The following is a 24,531-nucleotide window of genomic DNA, read 5'->3' on the forward strand; positions in this document are numbered from 1 at the left end:
CATCGTTCTTCTCTTTGAGGTCGGGAGGGAAAAAGAACGACGGGAAAAGTTAGAGACCTAGCTCCAGATCTCCTCCTAGGGTTCAAAACACCCCGAGAAACTATAGATCGATTAGCAAATTTTGAGAAACTCTTGTGAGATTCTGCTTCTATTCCTAATTTCCCGCCCTGCCGGCTCAGGTCTTTATTTGTAAGTATCCGATTCTTTGATGCGAAGCGAGTTTCTCTGCAGATGATTCCAGAGATCATTCTTCCCCCGGAGAGGGACCTTTCTATCTCCCCCACCAGCTCGCGTTCAGTGACGGAGACCGTGAATGGATCGCACAAGTTTGTGATCCAGGGTTATTCCCTAGCGAAGGGCATGGGAATCGGGAAGCACATCGCGAGCGACACCTTCACGGTGGGGGGTTACCAATGGGCGGTCTATTTTTACCCGGATGGCAAGAATCCGGAGGATAATTCGACCTATGTGTCCGTCTTCATCGCGCTTGCGAGCGAGGGGACGGATGTAAGGGCTCTTTTCGAGCTCACGCTTGTGGATCAGAGCGGGAAGGGGAAGCACAAGGTGCATAGCCACTTCGATCGGTCTTTGGAGAGTGGACCTTACACGCTCAAGTATCGCGGAAGTATGTGGTAAGTTTTTTCCACTGCTGTTCAATTAGGTGCTTTCCATCCCTGTTTTTTGGTTTATTTGTAAATTATTTTTGTTGATGGCAATCTTTCTAAGGATTTTTGTTTTTTTGACAATCAAACTTGCACATATTAGTTTGATGTGAGCATCATCTATCATGAGCAGTGCTGTTCTTTTGTAATTTTGTGCATGCATGTGTTGATGTTCTTTTTTTTTTGCCATTTATATATCCATTGGGGATCTGACCCTTGCTGAAGGCTTGGAAGTAAAATTCATTATTTGGTAAAAATGTGGTGTTGACAATTGGACATCGAGCGTGACCATGCTCCTACATGGGGTGGTGATGTGAGAAACGGCTAGGTGCCCGTCTTTTTGTGGTGGGGCCATATGACAATCAAGATTCTAGTTGTCACCATGCACCAGTTAGCATATTGTTGCAACCAATGTTTAAAATTATGCAATTGGGTATTGAGGCATTTTGCGTTCACGAGGCGAGATGTAAGCCTTGAGGCAGTTTGAGGCATAAGTCTCACAATTTAAAAAATTCATTATCAAAATAAATGGATGAAAGAGTATATACTATTATTATAATGTATAGCTATATGAAAAGAAGACATTAAATCATAGCATGGTTACAATTGATAAAATGCACAAAGTTGAGCAAATTGAGCATGATAGTCTACTTGAGTGACCTTAGAATAGTATTCATTATTCAAATTTATGCGTAACCTAAAATATTCTTAAGGTAATTACATACAGAGCACTCAAAATATTATTATTTATAAAATTAACATTTAGCACCCATTTTTTAGAGCAACATAGTCAGTGCATTTATGTGTGCCACCATCAAACCATTGAAAATTTGATAAAATGGAAAGTATGGGTTTGCCTTTTATCTTTAATTTTAATATTTGAGTGAAAATTTTTAAAATGGATGGATCAGGGTGATAGACGTAAAAATAGCAATGTTTTGAGTGCTATGGATGAAATTGCCACTTTTTTATTATTTCTAATTTTTGTAATAGAAAACTAATTAGAAATTAGGCACTTGCTAATTAAATAAAGTGCTTAAGACAAACAAAGTAGCAGGTGGTTGCGATGGTGCCAGTGATACCAGGATCAGGCGGTAGCGACAGTGGTGTTGACTGGTGCAGTAGATGGCGGTGCCAAGACTAGGGAATGCTATAGTGTGGTGGGAGCAGGTGCAACACCAAGCTGCAGATGCAACAACTTATAGTAGAAGCAACTGGTGGCGTCGATGACGACAAGCGGATTAGGCAGCTACTTTGTTTGGTGCAGCAGGCGGTAGTCCCAGGCTCCTACTGTGAGAGGGAGATGGAGGCTTGCGGGTTCGAATGAAATTGTACAAGATAAGAGGCTTTCAGGTTTAAGTAAATATCTAATTTCAAATACGATAGATGCTTGATTGAATTTGAGGCGAAGCACACAATTAGGTGCGCCTCAATATCTCTGAGATGTATGCCTCATGCAATTCAGGCAAGGCGTACGCCTCTGTCGGCTATATTTTTTTTTAAAATAAGATTTTAAAATTTAAATTTAGTATAATATGTAATGTAATTTTAATTTTATGAAAATGATATATTTCTATTATTTTTGATGATGAGATCAGATAGATCTCATATATCTAATAGTTTAAATAACTGAGTACGATACCATAAATGATATATCATCTCGAAGGATGAACATATCACTTATTAGTAGGCTTAATTATCTAAACTTAAAAGTTTATGACTCTATTTTGGTCTGCGAATTTATAGCCGACAAGTTCCCCTATCTAATACACATATTAGACAGAGTTTAGATTAATCTGGGTTCTTAATTCCCTATAGAAACAAACCCTTCTAGTTAATTACATCTTAGATAACCGAAGTCACCTAAGAAAACTCTCGATTAAGATCAAAGTTTTGTCTTCAAGTATTCAACGTTTAGGTTTCCACGATTGTTCATAGGAAAAGTCAAATGAGATATGTTCAAATAGGAACAGTTATTTCCAGAATCCAAAGAAGTGAAGAGTAGGAGATGTCGAAGATACTGAAGGAGATTCAGTGACATCTCAAATTAACCTATGGTTTGACTTTACATCTTTGAAAGAGAAATTATTTGATGTTTTAGTCTTACAAATTATTTAGATACTCTGTGCTTATAATTACATTTCATATGTAAATGACCTGAGGAAATGTGAAGATTTATGTCGTACCGAACGACAACCTCAAAATCCTAAAAAAACGTAGGACTTATATCGTACGATATGAAATCGTAGAAAATCCTAAAAGATAGTGTGAGGATTTACATCGTGTCAGACGAACAACCTCAGCGTTCTATAGGTGCGTTATCTAAATCTATCGAAGTTCGGTTGAAGCTTCTTTTTCCACCTTCTGTTGTAGTATCGACTGTTGTCCGGAGATGAATCGTCACTTGAAAGCATTGTCATCTTGTCTCGAGAAGAGGGAGAGAGAAGAGAGAACACCATGCCTCGAACGACCTATTCTAGGGTGTTATACAAACATACTAAGAAAACAATATTTGAAAGTATAAATATAAAAGAATGTCTATAGTACGATGCAGTACATGAAAGGAACAACTAAAGTACTATAACAAAAAAAGACTGAAGGAAAATTATGAAAGTAAAGCAATATAAAGAAAAGAAAAACTGTGCAATAAAAAAAAATGTAATAAATGAACAAAACTGAAACAACTAAATGTAACTGATTAATTCTGACGATGTTACAAAACATATTACAATTGCATGATATAAAGGGATTAGATAAACATTTGCAAATTATAAAAGAAAGGAAAAGTGATAAACATATAAAAATTTAAAGTGGGATATTAGCTTTTAATTTGGGGTTAGGCTCAGACTAGACCTCTTTTTCTCTTTTATCTCGATCCCACATGCAACTGATATATCGAAGTCAACCTATCAATATCAACTAGAGGTCACCAACGAATCACCTCTATAATCAGGCAGCCCTAGACCCTATCGTTTAAAGAATGTGTGAACCCAAATAGTATCTAGACTTATCTTGTTAAAGGTATAATGTACCCATGTGAGATAGTATCTGAACTTATCAGGGCGTAGTCCACCTATTTGTGATGTTAGGATAAGTGATGTATAGTATCTGAACTTATCGGGTGTGTGGTGCACCTATATGTGATGTTAGGATAAGTGATGTATAGTATCTAGACTTTCAAAAGAAATATAATATCTATTCTTGTGGTATCTGTCATGTGGAGTGCAATATGTGATGTGCTACAATTGTAGTATCTGTCGTGAAGAGTGTAATGTATATTGTCTATCGTATGTCGTAGTATTTGTTGTGTAGTGTATGAAATGAGTATTTGTTCTTTTTGCAAGTGTAATATTTGTGTAAAAACTGTAGTATCTGTTCTTTTACAAGTGTAGTATATGTGTAAAAACTGTAGTATCTGTTCTTTTACAAGTGTAATATTTGTGTAAAAACTGTAGTATCTGTTCTTTTACAAGTGTAGTATATGTGTAAAAACTGTAGTATCTGTTCTTTTACAAGTGTAGTATCTGTGTAAAAAATTGTGGTATCTGTTCTTTTCTAACTACCAATTCTCAAGCCTTTTGAAAATGATTAGAGCTGCCGAAGACTTAAGGAGTGAAAGAGCATCTCACTAATTGAATATTGATTTTTTATTTTCAGCTATAAGAGAAGCTGATCAATGATTCTTTGCATCATTGCCTGTTGCCCCTCATCTCGAACTAATAGGCCACCTCAATATTTCATTTGCTCATCCAACAAAATTTCAATTTCGTATAGTTCATATCATATCAAGAAAATGAGAGAAGTAATCATTTAAGAGCTATAAAAAGCATATGAAGAGCCTTTCTTCGTTATAAATGTTTTTTCATTAAATGTTTTATTACATGAATTGTTTCCATGGTTTATCTTCCTGGGTTGAAATTAAACTGATTCTTTGAAATTTTCATATTTTTGTAAGTCTCATTGTATCTGCATGATTTTGATTCTTTTATAGTTATCATAATATCGAATAACTGTTTTGTTCTTACATATCGGTACTTGAATGTCCGATTTGATTTTTCACATTTTTCAAATTTCCATTGTAGATTTATTAACGAAACCGTTGCACCATTTCTTATGATTGCCCAAATCTTAGTTCTTAATAGATCTCATTAGATTCATCTTTATATGTTTTAGAAATTAACTCCACTCGATTTTTTATCAATATATGTTTGATTTACCTCTTTATTTTGATTATTATGCTTTTTCAAAATATTTTCATTCTTAAAATTCTCATTTAATATTTGGTCGAAGTAGAATTTTAATCTCTGGAGAAGAAGGATTCATATAGCCTACCCCACTTAGTCGGATAAAGGCTTGTTATTATTGTAGAATTTTTATTTTTCCTCCATGTTTTTATCTTAACTTAGATGAAACAAGCAAATTAATATATATCTAAGTAGTTGGATAGTCTTGCATTTTTTTACAAATGAGCAAAGCCTTAATTGTAGCAGTCAGGGCCACAGATTTTTACCAGCTAATTGCATGTTTGATGGTTATTAAGTGAATGCAAATTGGGAACAAAATATTAACAGTTCAGTTTTTCTTTGGTTTTTTTTTTTTTTAATTTTGATGTGCTTTAGAAGGCACCGGATTGGTACATGCTATAATTTTTCCCTAGTCTGCTATTGTTACAGTTCACAGGATTCTCTCATTTTCTTTCCACGTGATTGAATCGCCAATGCTCTCCTCTGCTGCCTTTGTTTTTTATATTAATTTTGGTACCTCTGTGACATATACCTGAAAAATGCTTCTGATATATATGCAGGTTTTTCATAGCCTATCTAACATATACATTTATTGCGGATTGAGAGTGATGATAATGAATAATAGTCCTGGAATGTTTTCAACTTGATATAATTTTAACATGTTTGATCTATTGATGTTTGCTCCCTTTTTGCCATGTATTATTGGTGTGTTTCTTTTTCAGGGGTTATAAACGCTTTTTCAGACGAGCTGCACTGGAGACATCAGATTACCTCAAGGATGATTGCTTGAAAATAAATTGCACTGTTGGCGTTGTGGTCTCAGTAATGGATTGTCCTAGGTTACACTCTATACAGGTTCCTGAGTCTGATATGGGGCTGCATTTTGGATTGCTTCTGGAAAAGCAAGAAAGTTCAGATGTCATTTTTGATGTGGCTGGGGAAAAAATTCATGCTCACAAGCTTGTTTTGGCTGCTCGTTCTCCTATCTTTAGAAGTATGTTTTTTGATGGGCCTGATGAGGCTCTTAGTGAGATAGTTATTACAGATTTAGAGCCAAAGGTATTTAAGGTGAGGATTGCCATTGTTTTGGTTAGTTTTCACCTTAAGGCTCATTTGGGTGCTTGCAGACAAAAAATGTGTTTTTGAAAGTGATAATTTTACTTTGTTTCATTTTGGCGATTTTGAAGCTAATTGTAGAATTGAAAATTTTATATTGATTTCAAATTTTGCACAACCAAATAATGGATTTCTTCATCATTTGAAACAGATCTTCAAACTTAATGCATCCAAATGAGCCCTTAGTTGATTCTTGTATTTTTGCATGGTTATATCTTTATTCTTTTATCCTATGTATTTATTAGGCAATGCTGCATTTTATTTACAAAGACACTCTAGATGAAGATGATGTCCCTGTTGGATCCGGGTCTCCAGGAATTTCGGTGTCAGACACATTGGCCGCAAAATTGTTAGCTGCAGCAGACAAGTATGGCTTGGCAAGGCTGCGGTTGATGTGTGAGTCTTACCTGTGCAAGGATATATCTGTTAACTCTGTTGCTGGCACTCTTGCATTGGCTGATCGTTTTCATGCCATGGAACTAAAGGCTGCTTGCCTCAGGTTTGCTGCTGAAAACCTTTCAGGTATTGTTACTGGTAATAAATTCTTTCATTTATTTTTCATCACACTCGGTGCATAAAGAGCTTCATTTACAGACAATCTTTCGACTCTTAGGGTGCTTTTGCATTTGATGAAAGCTTAAAATATTAACTGGGTTAGACGACCAATTTAGTAATACAAAAAAGTGCAGCCTTCGTGAACATTCATGTTAAGTTGAAAGTGACTGGATATATTCGTATGAATTAATTTTAATATGAAATTTCATTATGAAAAACTACGTCTTCACTTACTGATGCACAAGCTTTTTCCGGGCACTGTAGCTACCACAGTACCGCAACCCAAATTTCGTCCCGTCCTTTTTCGTTTCCCTCTCTCTTCCTTTCATTTTCTATGATTCTCTTATTTTATTTCCTACTTATTTTATATATTCCTTTTCTATTTCTTTACTTTCCATGAAATCCCCCATTATAAATTCTTGTCTATTATACTAATTCCTTTTATTTTATTTCTTAATTGAAAGCATTGTCTAATATAAGTCTTAATCCCTCTTATATATAGGGGCTGTTTTTGCGTAGGAAAGGAGATTTGGATTAGTGCTGCTTTTGAGACATTCTTCCTCTTTGGAGGTTGTATCCGCGACGAGAATGTGCTCCGGCTGTAACTCGTTTGAGGGGTCGTTTTTGCTTAGGAAAGGAGATTTGGATGAGTGTAAATTTTTTAGACATTCTTCCATCCGGGGGTTGTATCCGACGATGAGAAGGTGCTCCGGTTGTAACTCGTCCGAGGTGGTGACCGTCTCCAAGGGTTTAGGTGTTATTCTAGCTGTAGCTCGACCCCGAGGAGACATGTTATCTTTTCACAACCCTTATTGAGTCTATATTGTGCCTTTATCTTTGTGTTGTTGTTTTGTCGTTGTTTATTTCTTGTTTCAATGAGTCTTGTTGTAATAATATTATTATTTATGTTATGATTTGGGCTTCCTCCAGTTTTATTTGATATCAGAGCAAGCCCAACCCTAGATCTGCCCCTACCCAAACCCACCCCCGCCAAAATTTTTCTACTTCGGGAGATTGACGCTAGAGTTTTCTGCGGGTCGCGACACTATAGCATCTATAGTGCCACGAACACATTACTCTAGCTACTGCAGTACCGCGACCAAAATTTCCTCCCATTTCCTTTCTCGTTTCCCTCTCTCTTCGTTTTCTTTTCTATGATTCTCCTATTTTATTTTCTACCTATTTTATGTCTACCTTTTCTTTCTTTACTTTTTCATGAAACCCCCTATTATAAATCCTTGTCTATTATATTACTTCCATTTCATTCTATTCCAATTTGAAAACATTGTCTAATATAAGTCCTAATACCTCTTATGTATAGGGGATTTGGATGAGTGCAGATTTCTGAGTGTTGCCTTTGAGACATTATTTCCCTCCGGGGTTGTATCCGAGGGAAAGAAGGTGCTCCGACTGTAACTTGTCCGATATCCTATTTTTTCTTAAGAAAGGAGATTTGGATAAGTGCAGATTTCCGTGTGCTGCCTTTGAGGCATTCTTCTCCTCTGAGGGTTGTATCCGATGGCTAGAAGGTGGTGCTCTGGTTGTAACTTGGCCTCGAAGAGACATTTTATCTTTTCGCAACCCTTATTGGAGTCTGTTGTGTCTTTATGTTTGTGTTGTTGTTTAATTATTATTTTGACGAGCCCTGTTGTAATCTTTGAAATTCAACAATAATATTGTTATTTCTGTTGTGGTTTGGGCTTCCTCTGATATCACTTATTGCTTTACTTACTCTTTTCTTGGGTGAACACTTTACCCTTGGTACATACTTATGTAATATGTGGAGGAAAAGTTTATTTTCACTTCCTAGAAAGTTATAATGATGATTTATTGTATATTTAAGTGATTTATCATAAGAATAGAATTATAAATCTCAAGTAAATGTCTGATCATACTGTGTGGTAGGAACCGCCTGCCACACTGTAAATTTTTTTTTTTGTTGTTGGGTTGTTTTTTCTTTCCAAAGCTACTGCCGCTGTAGGAGAGTAGAAGATCTGTTGGAATGGAATTTTGAAACGTTTTCTAAGGCATAAAGCAGCTTTCTAACCTTGAGCTCCTCAAACTCTTTTATGTAATGAAGAATCCCAACCAAATGAGCCCTGGTGGTCTGCTTGGCATTCTGCTCCATAAATCATGATTATTGTTTTTGCAAAGTTGGTCAAGCATCAGTTGACTAAAGGATGATTGAAAACTATGATATGCGAGAGTTACTTGCAAGGGCTTACTAAGAGAATTTAATTTAATTTTTTATTTGAAGTAAATTTAATTTGGAATAAGATAGTTAATTTTATTATCATGTTGAATAATTTAGATATAGAGTATATATGAGTTAGAAGGTTTAGGAGTGGTGTGAGGAGTTGCAAACAATTATTAAAAACAATGTGCTTTTAAATGGTGGCAAAACATAATTAGTAGAGAGGCTCTTACGATTATAAGAAAAATTGCAAGTTTTGCAGAGAATATGGTTAGTAAAGCAAAAGCTTAGGCTCTGTTGAATCATAAAAGAACATATATAAAATTACTAATAGGATATAAAAAAAGACTTAAAGTTAGATATCTTAATTGAAGATAATGTCTTAGTTAAAGTTGGAGGCATCAAGAAGGGATGAAAATAATATTTTGAGAAATTATGAAATGTGTTTTAAGGAAAAAATTATACTTGTAGAACACAATGAATGAAATAATGTGGTATATTGTAGATTGTTTTTTAAAAGCGAAGTGAAATAAGCTTTGAAGGAGAAGAAGTGGAGTTAGCCTTGAAGATGCATTAAGATAAAAATGCAAGTTTAGTCATCTTGTTGAGATACCTATTAATGTTTAGAGAGGTACATGTGATTTTTTAGTGTTTTGGTAGACCAAATTTTTAATGGTATTTTGAATGATAAGATAATATTAAATGATAATGAATTATTCTGATACCAATATTTGATGTCGAAGAAGATTTTCAATATTATAGTAATTATAGAGTATTGAAACATTTTAGTCATACGATGAAGTTGTGTGAGAAAGATTGTAATAGAACATAGAGTAAAAAAAAACACACCGATATCATGAATTAGTTTGGCTCCATGCTAGAGAATTATAGAATCAATTTTGTGTGTTAAATGACAATGAAATAATATATAGAGTAAAGAGATGATCTTCATATAGTTATTTTTATTGGAAAGACATGGTTAAGTACTACAAGAATTGTTTTGGGTGCATTGCATTAAAAATGACAACAAAGTTATACTAAAGTTTTTGAAACTATATATGATTGGGCATCGACCAACATTAAAAGGATTAATCGAGGGAAAAAAAATATAATAGGATTACATCAATGATAAACATTATATTTCTATATTTTGTATTGGTTATGAAGCTGCCTGCATTTCACAGATAATAGTTTGAAATAGTTCTAAGGATGAGGCATTTATTAATGTTAAGTGGAAGGTTAAGAGTAAGGGAGAAATTATTATAAGGTAAAGGACTTAAGACTACAACAAAAACAACAACAACAACAGCAAAACCTTTATCCCTCTAAGTAGGGCTGGCTACATGGATCCTTTTTCTCCATTGCGTCCTATTTAGTGTCATATTTTGATTTAAATCTGATAAATTAAGATAATTTTTATACAATATGCCTAAGTTTTCCTAGGTCTACCTCTATCTTTCTTAACATAAGTCAAATGTAAAACATCTACTCTTTTGATCGGATCATGAGATGGTCGACGTTTAATATGACCAAACCATCTAAGACGATTCTCTCTAATTTTGTCCGTCACTGGAGCAACACCAACTTTATCACGGATTTATTCAATTTGCATTTTGTCTCTAAGTGTAAAGTCACTCATCCACCTAATCATTTTCATCTCGGCAACACTTAACTTAGTTATAAAGGACTTATGACTAATAAAATAAAAAGATTAAATATTTGAAGTGTAATTTGGTAGGTGTGATATTAATAATTATCTATTAACATATGAAAATTGAAGATACCTGGTTGTAATTGGGTAAGTATATTTAATCTTCTTATTGGATTAATAAGATATAATGGTTGATTCAACAACAACAACAACAACATTTTATCTTCTTATTGAAGATACCTGGTTGTAATTGGGGAAGTATATTTTATCTTCTTATTGGATTAATAAAATATGGGCTTAAAGCCGATCCCTGACGTAGTCCAACTGAAATAGGAAAATACTTCGTCAATCCTTCTATTCGAACACAAATATCAACTCTAGTATACATATTTTTAATGACTTGAATGTAAGTGATATCAACATCTTTTTTTCTCTAGAACTCTCCGAAGGACTTCCCATGGAACCTTATCGTAAGCTTACTCTAAATCAATAAAAATCATTTGTAGATTCTTTTTATTCTCTTTGTACTTCTCCATTAAACCTCTCAATAAATTTATAACTTCCTTAGTTGACCTGTTTGGTATAAATCCAAATTGATTACCTCTCAATAAATTTATAACTTCCATAGTAGACCTGTCTGGTATAAATCCAAATTGATTATGAGAAATTTTTGTATTGATTATGAGAAATGAGAAATTTTTGTATCACGTCTTAACCTATGCTCAATTACCTTCTCCCATAATTTTAAAGTATTGACACATGAACTTAATTCCTCTATAATTAGCATACTCTTGTGCATCCCCTTTATTCTTAAAAATGGAGGCCAAAATACTTTTCCTCGACCCCTCATGCATTTTTTTAGTTTTTAAAATAATATTAAAGAGTTTTGTAAGCCAATAAACTCCCAAATCTCCTAAATATTTTCACACTTCAATGGGGATATCATTAGGTCCTACTGATTTCCTACCCTTGATTTTCTTAAATGCTCCTCAATTTCTTTTTTTACTAATGCGACGGGAAAAATGAAATTTTTTATTATTATTGACCATATTAAAGATCACTAGGGTTTATTTGTATTTTTAGAAACGTCATTGAAAAGTTTATCAAAATAGCTCATCCATCTATGTTGAATATCTTCTTTTAAAAATGCTCTTTTTTATTTTCATCTTTAATACAATTTAATTTTGTTAAATATTTACTTTTTTTTATTTTGCTAGTTTATATATATATATATATATTTCACTATTTTTAGTATATAATCTATTATAAAGATCACTAAAAACAGAATTTTTATCATCACAAATTGTTCTTTTACACTCTCTTTGGATTACCTTATATTTTTTTAAATTCTCTAAGCTTTTACATTTAAACAAATTCTTATAACACAACTTCTTATTATATTTTTTTTTCTTACACATTATTATTCCACCACCAATATTTTTTATTTATAAATTTTTTTTTCTTTTGATTCTCCAAGTACATCTTTTGTCACTTGTGCAATAGTTTTTGTTACTTTATCCCACATAAAATTTACTTCTCCATGAACATCCCAAATCTCAAGACCTTGAAGTTTACTCGTAAAAATAATTTTTTTTTGTCATTTAGGTGTCTCTATCTAATTCTTTGCAATAATTCCTATTATTCTTTATGTTGCAGCACTTCATCTTAAAATCTAAAACTAATAATTGTTGTTGAGTACTTAAATTTTCACTTAGAATGACCTTACAATCTTTATATTCTCGACGATCTCTTCTTCTCATAAGAAAATAATTAATTTATATTTTATTAGATTAATTCTTATAAAGTAAATATACTCTCTTTTCTTAAATAAAATATCAGCAATAACAAAATCAAAGATTTATGTCATGATTTTTCGACAAATTTTATACTGGTTGTTGACTAGCTAATGCAGCACTCTACTTTTAACATTTGGGGCTTGAGACCCGGCAATGACAGTGTTAATACTTGCAAGGGCAATTCTATTTCAAATGTAAAAAATTTGAAACTCTATTTCACTTGCAAGGGAAATTCTAATCCGCTTGGCATCTCTTTTATTTTTCTCCAATGTTTGCACTTATTGCACGAGGCAATTTGGCCAACATCTTCATGGTTTTACTCATCGTATCATTAACCTGTCTTATTAACGTTAGCTTTTCAAATAAGTTAAATACGTTTTTCTTCTTATCATCGTTTTTTCAGGGTATTCAAGCTCTCAATCAAATTGTACATAATTGGTTTTGCTTGCACCCTCGAATCAAAATATTTTATTATTATTTTAAGTGTTATGGAAAAGTCTATCCTGCTGAGAATGAGGCCTATAAGAAAAAATACTAATAAAAGTATGAAAGCTTCGCCAGGGGGAAATGTTCCAAATTTGAAAAGGATTAACTTGATTTCCATTAGACAGCTAGATAAAGAAGGATGTCATTTGATTTCTTGCACCAATATTTGAAATATAATCAAAGACATTGTGCTGATAACATATGGCAAAAATTTGAAACTTTTTATGACCTTTGCATTGGAATGATAGGAGTAATAATAAACTCATATGCTTAGCTCATATGCATTATGTCATTGCATGTAGGGACATACGAATGAAAAAGGGTTGAGCATTCTACATTTAAATTACAAGTTTTCTGACTCGAAGTATTTGTTGAACTTTTTAATTTAAAATTTTTAGATTCCAGTGTTTGTAAAGAATGCTTTCTTAGAAAGCGATGATGCATTCTTGGAAAGCAATGTTGTTTAGTTTTGTATTGGCTGGTAGGGAACCTAAAAGGTAGAAGTTTGAACTTGTTCACACTGGTGGCATCTTCTTGTGGCACTTTGCTACATCACATTTACCAATGAATCCATTAGAATTGTATTTTTTTGTTTTTGAGAAGTTAATTTATCTTTTTGATACTTTGAAAAAATGAAAGATCTTGGTGAATAATGAATTTGGGGCAAAAATGTGTCCAAGCTCAGAAAATGGAGGGTATGAAAGCAACATGTTTTACTAGGAGAATGCAAATTTGGAACATCGTAATAGAATGAAAATTTCAAGCACATGAAGAATACGTGAATGAAACACATCATGAACACTTTAATTTACTTGATCAAAAGGAGATATCTAGGTCCTTGTTTTATGAGGTATCTAAAAATAGTTGGACTGTTAATGAGGTAAGCATTTCATATTTAAAAGTTTTTTTTGTCTTTTATATGTACATGTGTTTTCCATTAGAAGGGATACGCCGAACTCAAGCCTAGAAAAAGTTTCCTCTATTATAGGAATTGATGATTTTTTGTTATTAATTTAAGGATGGTAAAAATCATAGGATCATTAAAAATAGAAATGTAATATTCAATAAAAGTGTTACGTATAAAGAAATATTCGGTGTAGATTTTATGAATTCTGATAAGTAGACTTCTAAAGGTGAACAAGTTGAGCTGCAGTAGACTTATAAATATGATATGCATAACGTTCAGGAGGCTCCTAAGGCTGTTGAGAGATCTGAAAGATTGTTTTAAACCTACTCATATTTAATCTACTCTGTTGCGTTCTTTTGGTTAATCAATGTGAGTGAACATTACAGGTGGGAGTTGACAATGGAGATAGACTTCTTATGTAGACATTAAATATGTTATTAAAGGATGATAGATCTTCGTAGAACAAATGGAGTTTTTTGGATCATTGAAGTGTAATTATAACAAAATTATGGTGTAAGATTGGTGGTAGAAGGTCTTCACCAAAACAAAGCTATTGATTTCAATGAGATTGATTCTCATTTTGTCAGATGGATTAGTATTAGACTATGTAACACCGATGTTTCTAAAAAGGTGAAGTCCTCTTGTCGGACACGTGTTGAACACCAACACTTGTCTAACACTCTCCAACACTTCTTTGATACTTCTCCAACACTACAAAATATATTTCTGAATTTTTTTCAGTCCTAAACTTGTTCGGGACGCATCTCAACACTGCATCAAACGTGAGCATAACACGATTTTGAGAAAATGAGCACCAAAATTAGAAAATTATAAATATACGTATATCCTTAACTATACCTCATAGTCGAAACTATCTTGTATCTCGCATGTTGAAACTCCTAACATTCATCAAAATCGAGCATTGAATGTGCATCCAAAGCATTAGTAATTCCTTCTTTTTAGTCATAAGATTTTTTAAATTTTAGTAGATTAGTTGGATTATAAGTTGGATGATTTATTTTTAAACATATTATTTTTAATTTTAAAAATTAATTTTAATAAGCATGAGGATTTACAATATAAATTAAATTTATGAAGTTAAATTTTTTCTTACATAATTTATGTTGTGATATTTTTAATAAATAATAATGGAAAATATATATTTCATATTAATAATTAATTAAATATAAAAAAGTGTCCACGACGAGTCGTGTCCCCATATTGTGTCATTTTGTGTTTGTGGCTTAGTGACCGTGTTTGTGCTTCATGGGTTTTAGATTGAAGTTGAGCATTGTAGTTTAAAGTCTTGCATCTTGAGAAGTTAGATGTCAAGACTTTTTTTTTTCTGGTGATTATTTCATATCTACATGATGAAACCAAGTGCTTCTTAAAACTGTTGAAAAGAGAGCCTTTTTTAAGCCTATTTAACTTAATGTTTGATGGGTCAAGCATCAAATTAGCTGCATCAGATGCTATACAGTTACTATCTTAAAGGAGTTGGTATGAGCTGTGCTATCTTAATTTAATAAGTGAATGACTTTTTGATTACATGGGTAAATATCTTTGAGATGAACAAGTTGAAGCAACACTTGTGAAAAGATTTTTAAATAAATGTTTTGGAAGAAGCAAGTAAAATTCTCCAGGACGAAGTTTGTCAAGTATTCCATTGTTTTGTTATTTTGAACTCTGAAAGAAACAAGCACCTACAATTAATGAGCAGATAGAGTATATTCAGATGTTTATCTGCTTTAGTAATATGCTCAATAATACTTTGTGATATGCATAAGACTTTATTTAAGCTTATGTTGCTGGAACAGTAGGCATGAGAAATTCCGTACAGGTATATTGGGTGGATGTGAAATGGATTCAATGCCTACTTAAAAAATTGAAAAAAATAATTAACAATTTAGCTAGCACTGTTTGGTTTTATTGAATTCACTCGGGAATTGATTCGAAGCTTGGAGAGTGTAACTTGTTATATTTATATACGTAGCGTTGTATTGTTATCAATTGGGTATCATGGTTATGGAAGATATTGACATTATTAATCATAGAAATAGAATATGTTGCGATTATTGAGGCCTATAAAAGAAATAGTTTGTTTGAACGACTTCTTTGTAGAGTTGGGAAGATAATAGAATCAGGATTTTTCTTTCTTGTAATAGCCATAGTTATATATCTAACCAATACTATCATTTTATCTATGGCATATTTGAACATGACATCCTACTTCTTGTGCAGAATTAAGTGACCTGAGAAATAAAAGTTTGTAGTTGAATTAGTAGAAATGATGAGAGGCATAAGGCAACACAATAAATGAGCAACAATAGTGATAAAGGTAAGAAGAGGTAAGCAGTAAAGATGCACATCACAAAAATTGACTTGCAATGGAATGCTGCAGTTGATAGCAATTAGGGCAAAGGGAAAACAATTAGCTACCTGAAAACAAGGAAAACAATGGCTGTAGACATATCGAAGATATTGAACACATCAACATTAACTCATTATAAATAATCAGTTATGTTAGTGATTTTGAACTAAATTGTTGTTGACAAAATTCAATGGGATGATTTGAACCCATTCATTAAATAGTTTGACCTAACAAACTTTTTGGAGTATTACAGAACACATTCCATTCCAATGGTTGCCAGCATCACTGTTATATTTTCACAACATAGCTAAAAGAAAACAGTTAGAATGATACAATTCATGTAAATCATAATTTTTTATTCCGTTGACATTAATATGCTTTTAGATTTTTATCAAGAGGGACTTATGTGAAACATGTATCGTGCTATGCATGGGTACTAGCGCATGCCATTGTCTCTATAGCGTGCAACTAATATTTGGGCTTTTGATTAAGACTCATTTGAATTTTCTTTATTTGATATTTTTTTATTAATCTTGGCTTATTTTAAAACGCATGAATAAATTCATTTAAGAATCCCAGCTTATTTGAATTTTCTTTTGTTAGTATTCTAATTTATTTTTTATTATCCTATTTATTTGTTAGTTAATATTTTATAAAATTAATTATTTATTAAAAAAATGTAACATCTACTTAGTTAAAATAAATTGCAAATGATATTAATTTATTAGTGGAGCAATGTGATCTTATTGGAGAAAACATCTACTAGACCAACCTTATATGAATAAGCAGAGTTCATTGGGATTTGTTTGTGGATCTTGCTGGAAACAATATTTGATTGGAGAAGTGACATCTGAACAAAAAGAGTTGTTCCTAAAGCATGAGCATATTCTAAACATTTGATTTAGCTCAAAGCATGTGTAGATTTCCTCATTCACCTTCAAGCCTTTGGACGCATTTTGTAAGGCTTTGATGCACAAAAAAAATATTTTGATTTTTTATTGGTTGAGGCATTACGTACTTGAACATAGGTATTACTTATGTGATTTTTGTTGTCATGATTATTTTTCTTTAATTCTAGTATTCTTTCATATTTAGCAAAAAAATTATCCATAGTTTTTTAAATATTTTGTGCAATATTAAATATACCATGTGCTGCACCATGCACTATATGTTACGACTCCACAAAGACGTGTTATGGTGAATTGTTCACCATTGATAAGGTTGTTTTGATTAATTATATTATGTCATTTTAGTAAATATTGTCATTTTTTTTACTTAAATTGTCCTTTATATACTTTGTATGGGTTTTTATGTAAAAAGCTAGCAGGGCAATCAAATCATTTTGCAATCCAAGTGTTCTTACAAATTATTGCTTGAGAGTCCTTTAAAAATAATTATGGAATGAATTAGTATGTCCTATAGTTGTGCTTGGTTACTAGATCATTTATGGAGTCTGAATGTGTGATACTTCCCTTTCTTTCCGAATGTCAAAGAGCTATGTTAGATAGCTGGCATCCCTCGTGTGATTCAGGAACTATTTGACATTATCAAAACTTTCTTCAGGAAGTTAACCTTCCTTTAGATGATCCTTTGTATTTTCTATTCTCATAAATTTTGCTTTTGCCTATAGCCAAAATTTTTTTCAATGCGAACTTCTGCTAACCATTTGAGGCACCACTCTTACAATAATATTCCTTCAGAGAGCAAAATAAAAACTCTTAATAGTTTAACACTATTTTGGGTAATTTGTACATGTTATAGTTAGAAGACCAAAAAAGCAAGATTAGTGATATCATTCTAGGGCTCTTAGAAGGTATTTAGGAACCATATTTTGCCAAGTAGTTGTGGAATAGCATGGGTTTGGATGTTCAGAAGGTATTATAGGGATAAAGCTGTTGTTGGACAATAGGTTTGATGCCGTTGGCAATTGTCCCAACTCCAAACAGCAGAGAAAACTCTAAATCGCTGCTGTTCGGACGTCGAGGAGGTTCCATCACCTGCTCATAAGCAAGATACAAATACATCACTTGTAAAAAGAAGAAGATAAAGCACTCTATAGAGCAAAATTTAAAGAAACGTCTCTCAAATTCATATACTTTACAAACTGAAAATCCAGACAACCCATACAGCTATATAAAATTTTCTTATAGCAAATACCTAATTAGAAACTAGAGAAATGGGAAAGGAAAATAAAGGAAAGAAACAACAATAGGGAAATTGCTAAAAATAATTTAAATAAAATAAGACAATTTCTGTCGCTATTCCCACACTCACAAGAGCCACAAGTTGCATAAACCGCGATATCACCGAAACTTCCTTCTCCTGCGTCACTCTTCCGAGATAGGAGAGGCTTCACCCTTATTTTCAGAAACATCTAGATCTCATTGTCTGATGTTTTTTTCCATAAAAACCTATACATATTTTCAAATTAGTGATTAACCACTCATATTTTACCATCTATTGGTGATGACGCTGTTGAAATGACCTGTGAGAATTTCAAAAATAGCCTAAAACATTCTCAACTCTGTCTAAAATGATATCATGATGGGTCCCTCTCAATAGTGGCAACCTAGAGGGTAAACAGATTGTAAGAGAATCCTAAAACTCCTCTAGTGACGGTCGCACTGCGTCAGATTCAATGACACTAGCTTGTAGCATCACAAAGGCTAATTTTATTGGTGCCTTTCTTATAGCATATAAAATTGTGGCACGAGCCACTAACCTGTCTTATAGCATGTAAGAATGTGGTACGAGCGACTAAAGTTCTTGTATCGATTGGAGTATCCAATGGCAAAAGTACAATATGCTTTTTGTCATTGATAAGTGGGTAGGTGTTTTTTGCAGCCATTAAGAAATGTACCTGACATTTTGCCATAGTCGGCCTAAAAGAATATGATACACATCCATAGGCACAATATCACACCAAACTTGATCCTGTAGCTTGTCTACCATAGAAAACACTTTGAGATACTTTTTGTCAACTATGATCTTATTTTCTTTCAACTATTACAGAGAATATGTTTGAAAATGTTTCCGAGTAATAAGACTCAATTTATTTATCATATATGTAACTGCCACATTTTCAGAATTGTCTCCATCTATAATGAGGCTACACACATTTTTCCTCACGATGCAATGAATACTAATATATTGTGGTGGAACCACTGTTGTTCTTATTTGAGCTCAGTCAGAAGGACCCGTCAGATTACTAGCATCACTCCCTCATCTGCAAGCAGTTGGTATTCTTCTTCATTCTTCTCCTTTGGGCCTACTCTCTCTGCCTCCTCCATTACACCCATGTTTAGTGAAAGGTATCACCATTCTATTTGGAAATTAGACTTAATTTACCCAAAATCGTGACATTTGAAGCACTTCCTTGCTAGGATAGTAGGATGGATTTAGGAGTACTGGCAATCTCCACCTGTTCTCCACTTCTCTGGCGGTGCCAGCTTGGGTGCCTCATTGGTAGTATTTTTGCCTCCTGATCCTGTCATTGAACTCTACCTGTAAGGTGTGGCGGTCATCTGGTAACGTTTCTTCGCATTCAATTTCAGGGCCTGCAGTAGTTACCAATAAGGCTGCAGCTGAATCACATTACTGATAGATGACCTCATCCCTCCAAGATACTAATGCACAACTTGTAGAAGGAAGATGATACAAAACTTCAAAGAGAAAAATTAGATAGATGTCTTTCAAAATCATATTCTTAGTAAACTCAAGATCTAAACCACCCAATACACATATATAAAGGTCCTCTCATAGCAAATATCTAATTAGAAATTAGAGAAATCGGAAAGGACAAGAAACAAAGGAAGAAAAACATAGGGGAAAGCAGCTTTTGCAGCTATTCCCACCCTCCCGGGTGCTGCAAGTTGCGGAAGCCGTGGTATCGTTGGAAATTCCGCATCCCACATCAATTGCAAGAAATAATTTTAACAAATTGCATAAGACTAAAATGTTGCTCCTCTTTGGAAAGGTTTCCTTGAGGCACTTGTGCAATAGCAAGTATGGGCAAAACACTTCATGGTTTCTTATACAATTTCACTCAACCCCTTGTGGATGTTGATGGAGGTCATTGGCCAAGCTGATGAACAACAAGATGATGGCATTAAAGCAATCTTCATCAGATTCTTCTTTTTACGCAATTGTATTAATAGGCTAACCTCTCTCCTTGATTTGTAGATGTTATTATATTGGTGCTTACAATCTTAGCATGAAATAATCTTCAGCGTCATTAGCTTTACCCCAACCGTTTATCGTCGATGATAAAAATTCTCATTAAGGGTTTTTTGAGGTGTTGAATTTATTCTTCTCAATTATTTTAAAGAACTTCTAATCATAAGGCTTAGGTTTATCATTTATTTTAAATATCTATATTGGTCTTATCAACTCATCTAATATTATATTCTATCTTTCATTGTGTTTTTTCAAACCGTGAAAGTCTACTTTGATCATCTTGTCTTAATTAGATGTCACTCAAATCTGTCTCTGATGTAATTATTTCCTAATTTTGTTTTTTCTTCGTCACATAGCCATCTCAATATTTTTATTTTCTCATGCTTAATTAGCATATCAATGAGTTTTTATTGTCAAAAATTTAAATCCATACAACATAGTTCATGAAATTGTGGTTTTTTAAAATATAAAATTTTATTTTCATAAAACTCCCTAGATACTTCTCTACTTTTAATAATTTATTTGTAACTTTAGAAGTTATATTTCCATTTCTATCTCTCTTTTTTTTTTGTACTATAGCCAGATACTTAACCTATCATACTTAAAAATATTCTTATTTTTTAATGATATCAAATGATAATTGTCAGGCTATAAGTGAACCGAGCATTCGACAAGTTAATTGTGGCTTTAGCCAATTAAATATAATTCACGGTCATGGATATTACATTATGGGATTTTTGGCTTTTTTTAAAAGCTTGTTAAATTAAAATTATTTTTTAAACTTGACTTGATAGGGCTCATTTATAATTTCAAATGAAATGCTTGTTTAAAGCTTGAAAATCACAACTTGAATTAAAGCTCCAGCCTAGCTCAAATCAAAGTCAAACAAGCATGAATGTTAGTGAACTGAGCTTGAAGAATATCACAAAGCTCACTTCAAGTTTGAGCTGACCTTGGACAAGCTTTTGATAAAAGAACTTGAGCGCAAACAGTATCAGGCATAGTTTGTCTTGGTTTGTTTGCAGCGCTAACAATTGTTAGCGACATACCCATTATAACTACATATCTTATATGCAATTTTTATTCAACTAACAGTTCCTTTTATTTCTGAGCATTTTGTCTACCAATTTAAGTGGATGTGCCACCATTTATTGGTATATCATTTGCAGAAAGTATTTATCAAAGCACCATATAGTATTCCTTCTGCATTTCAATTATGTTTGTGCCAGTTGTTTCAAAATTTTGAGTATTGAAGGCTTCGTTTAATACAACCATGCTAATGATATATTTTATATTCTGCATAAAAGTATGGTTGGCTCCATAATCAATCCATGTGCTTATGAAGACATAAGGAAGACGCATGTGCAAACTCCGGATTTTCTAATCTCATTTCCTATATAGACCAATTTTTTTTAAATTTAAGCAATATAATATAAGTAGAATCACATGATGCCTAAGTTCATCTGTAGATAACTTATTATACTGATATGGTGCTGCGTGGCTTTGGCCTTAAAACAACATTTCGCAATAGACCTGAGTCCTTCTCGATTCATTCCTATCGGAGCTTCAAGAGATGTCAACTTTAATACAGCATGTCTTCTCAGTTACGTCACTGTTGACTTTAATCATTCTTAATATTTCTTAGTGTTTTGTGTATAATAATAATAGGATTTTACAAGTTATTTAGAAAATTTTTGTATTTAGTGGTGATTAAGTTTTATTAGAACTTTCTTATAGTGAAATTGAACAATTAGTAGTTAGTCTAATTGATTAGTATTTAGTCCATAATTAAGTTTGAATTGGTATAATTAATTAAATTGTGGTTGTAAGATTATTAAATGATGTTAATTATGCATTAATTGATAATTAGGATATTGAATTGGCATTACTAATTAAATCAACGAAGCCAATTAGTGATTAATTAATATTATATTAACAAATTATTTATAGATTTGTTAATTTGATTAATTAATTATTTATAGAATGATTAATTTATGGATTAATCAGGTAAGAATTTATTTAATAATTATTTGTAAGATCAATAATTCAAATGGTCAATCAGTAATTAATTAAAATTTTAAAATGAATGATTATGTTTGCATTAATTAATGATAAGAATATTACTTTTGCGTGAAATAAGTATATTAAATTACCGGATTGATGGGGAAACTTGGTGATTAATTACTTGTTAATAATTGTAGAATGATTAAATAATTTATTGATTATATTGATTGATGATTAATTTAATTAGTTTCTAATTAATTATTAGGATAGATTTGTTCTATTTAGTCGTTCTTTTATTAATTAAAAATAAGATATATGAAGTAGATTTTAATGATGATATTTAAGTATATTTTTATAAAGGTTAGTCAAGTTTTTATTAATGATTTAAATGTTAATTTAGCATGAAATTCTTGAATAGCCCAAGATAATGCAAGAAAGGGGTGAAGAAGAAATGTGTTAGCGCAAACCAACACCTCAAATGTCTTACTTCGATGATGTTCATTTTCAAAGCATAATTCCAATGAATCCTGGGCACCTATTTTAAAATAGACTAGGTAAAGCGTATATAGGTGGCATCAGAGTTAAATCTGTCTTAAACTAAAAATGATTTTTTTTTCACCTGAGTCAAGCTCGATTTAACATCAAAGTTTTGTGAATATATAGGTGGTTATCAGTTCACATTTTTATCACTCTTTTGCCTTCAACGGTAAATGAGCAAGTTAAGGAGAAAATCTTCATCCTTCTTGTCCCTGCTGCCAGTAGGTATGAAAGAACATGGATAAATAACTGTAATATGATTTTTTTAATTGAATTCACATAGCTACAACTTGGCAGTTTTTTTTAGGGCTGTTCCATATCTTTTTGGAAATGTTTTTTCTGGCTGTTTTTATCTGGACCCTTAGAACCTTACTATTTAAGCAGATTATCATTTGCACGATGGTTTCTACTTGTACTTGTAGTAATTGCCCCTTTTTTATTTTCTATTCCAACCATTCTGATATAATTTATATGGTCGTCTAATGCTAATCAAAATATTAACAGAATATTTCAAAACATTGTAATGCTTTCGAAGTGATTAACGAAGCACAATTTAGCGTCAATCTGCTGGTGGCATCAGAAGTATCTCAAAAAAAAATTTTCAAATCTTCTTATTTATAACCTGCAGCTGTTATGCGCTCAAGTGGGTTTGAATATCTAAAAGAGAATTGCCCCTCGCTGCAGTCTGAGCTTCTGAAGATCATCGCCGGGTGTGAAGAGGAATGCAGCAGCGGCGGGAAGAGTCGTAGCGTTTGGGCCCAGCTGTCCGATGGTGGAGATTCCAACGGTCGGAGGGTGAGGCAACGGACATAAAAACACAAAAACTCGATTGCTTGTTATCTGATGAGGGAGCATTGTGTTGCGCAATTAAAGGATTGGGGAATTGCTTAAAGCCTGATTGTATCTGTAGCTTTTCTTGTGGATATTGGTGTGAGTTGATGAAGTACTTTAGGTCTTTCTGCAGCTGCTGGTATGAATGTATTTGTCGGTGATAGGACAATACTGAACATTAAAACATGAAAGCTGCATTGTAGCATAATCAAATTTACTTTTGCATATCTACCATGACTACAGTAAATCGCAGAATTACTTTCGGTCTCATACTTGCATGAGCATCAATCTCGGTGAATTTCTTTTCTTATGAGATTTTGCATTACGGGAGTAGGAATAGTTCTTATGCAATTTAGTTGGCTTGAACATTTAGGAAGTCATCTCTTGTTGCACCCGAGGCTGTTGCTTTGTATCGTAGTGTGCTTTTTGTTTTTGTTATTAGTAAGCAGGAGAAGTGTTTAGAGTCTATGGTTCCTCATTGTCTTGTGCATTGTCAATGCTCGAGTTTTAGATGTTGGCAAATGCTTTTAAGGTATATTTTGGATAATTTTCATTGTAGTTTTGTTCTTTAGGGAATGTTTTATGCTTAATTTTTCTTCAATTTTTCATAAATTTTTATGAGATATCAATTTGTTAGTTGTAAGAAAGGTTTTACAATTGTTTTATGCTTACAATTACATCATTTATACCACCCAATTCTTATGTATTTACCTATCTTAAAGTTAAAATTTCTTATCTATATGCATAACTCATTTTAAGACAACATTAAAAATACAATTATCATTATTATTTATTTTAGTGAAACATGCATTTTCATGCATCTTTATGACTCAAAAGTGCTATAAATGTGATCATGATGGTTCAGGTTTTAGTTAACGCATTAAGAATTGGGTAATATGCATTAGGGCAACTCTAATGAGTTAATGACAGTATATTATCATTGTATATTGTTCCCATTGCAATCCCTGTATGATATTGATTATCTTACAAGCATATATGTC

At 32.6% G+C, this 24,531-nt stretch overlaps 1 protein-coding gene across 5 annotated transcripts; it reads left to right on the top strand.

Moving 5' to 3' along the window:
• Positions 1–23,757, top strand: LOC110028512 (BTB/POZ and MATH domain-containing protein 4-like). Of its 5 annotated transcripts, none has more exons than XM_020730394.1 (4): positions 1–632; positions 5,629–5,974; positions 6,268–6,544; positions 23,328–23,757. In XM_020730394.1, the coding sequence occupies exons 1-4, from the start codon at positions 232–234 to the stop codon at positions 23,510–23,512; spliced, it is 1,209 nt and encodes a 402-aa protein (XP_020586053.1). In that variant the 5' UTR covers positions 1–231; the 3' UTR covers positions 23,513–23,757. The 5 variants fall into 5 exon arrangements, with proteins under 5 accessions (XP_020586053.1, XP_020586057.1, XP_020586055.1 ...); XM_020730398.1 differs by having other exon boundaries at positions 6,268–6,521; positions 23,384–23,494; XM_020730396.1 differs by having other exon boundaries at positions 23,384–23,469.
• The last annotated feature ends 774 nt before the right edge of the window (positions 23,758–24,531 follow it).

This window comes from Phalaenopsis equestris, unplaced genomic scaffold (assembly GCF_001263595.1).
Source record: "Phalaenopsis equestris unplaced genomic scaffold, ASM126359v1 Scaffold000513, whole genome shotgun sequence".
NCBI lineage: Eukaryota > Viridiplantae > Streptophyta > Magnoliopsida > Asparagales > Orchidaceae > Phalaenopsis > Phalaenopsis equestris.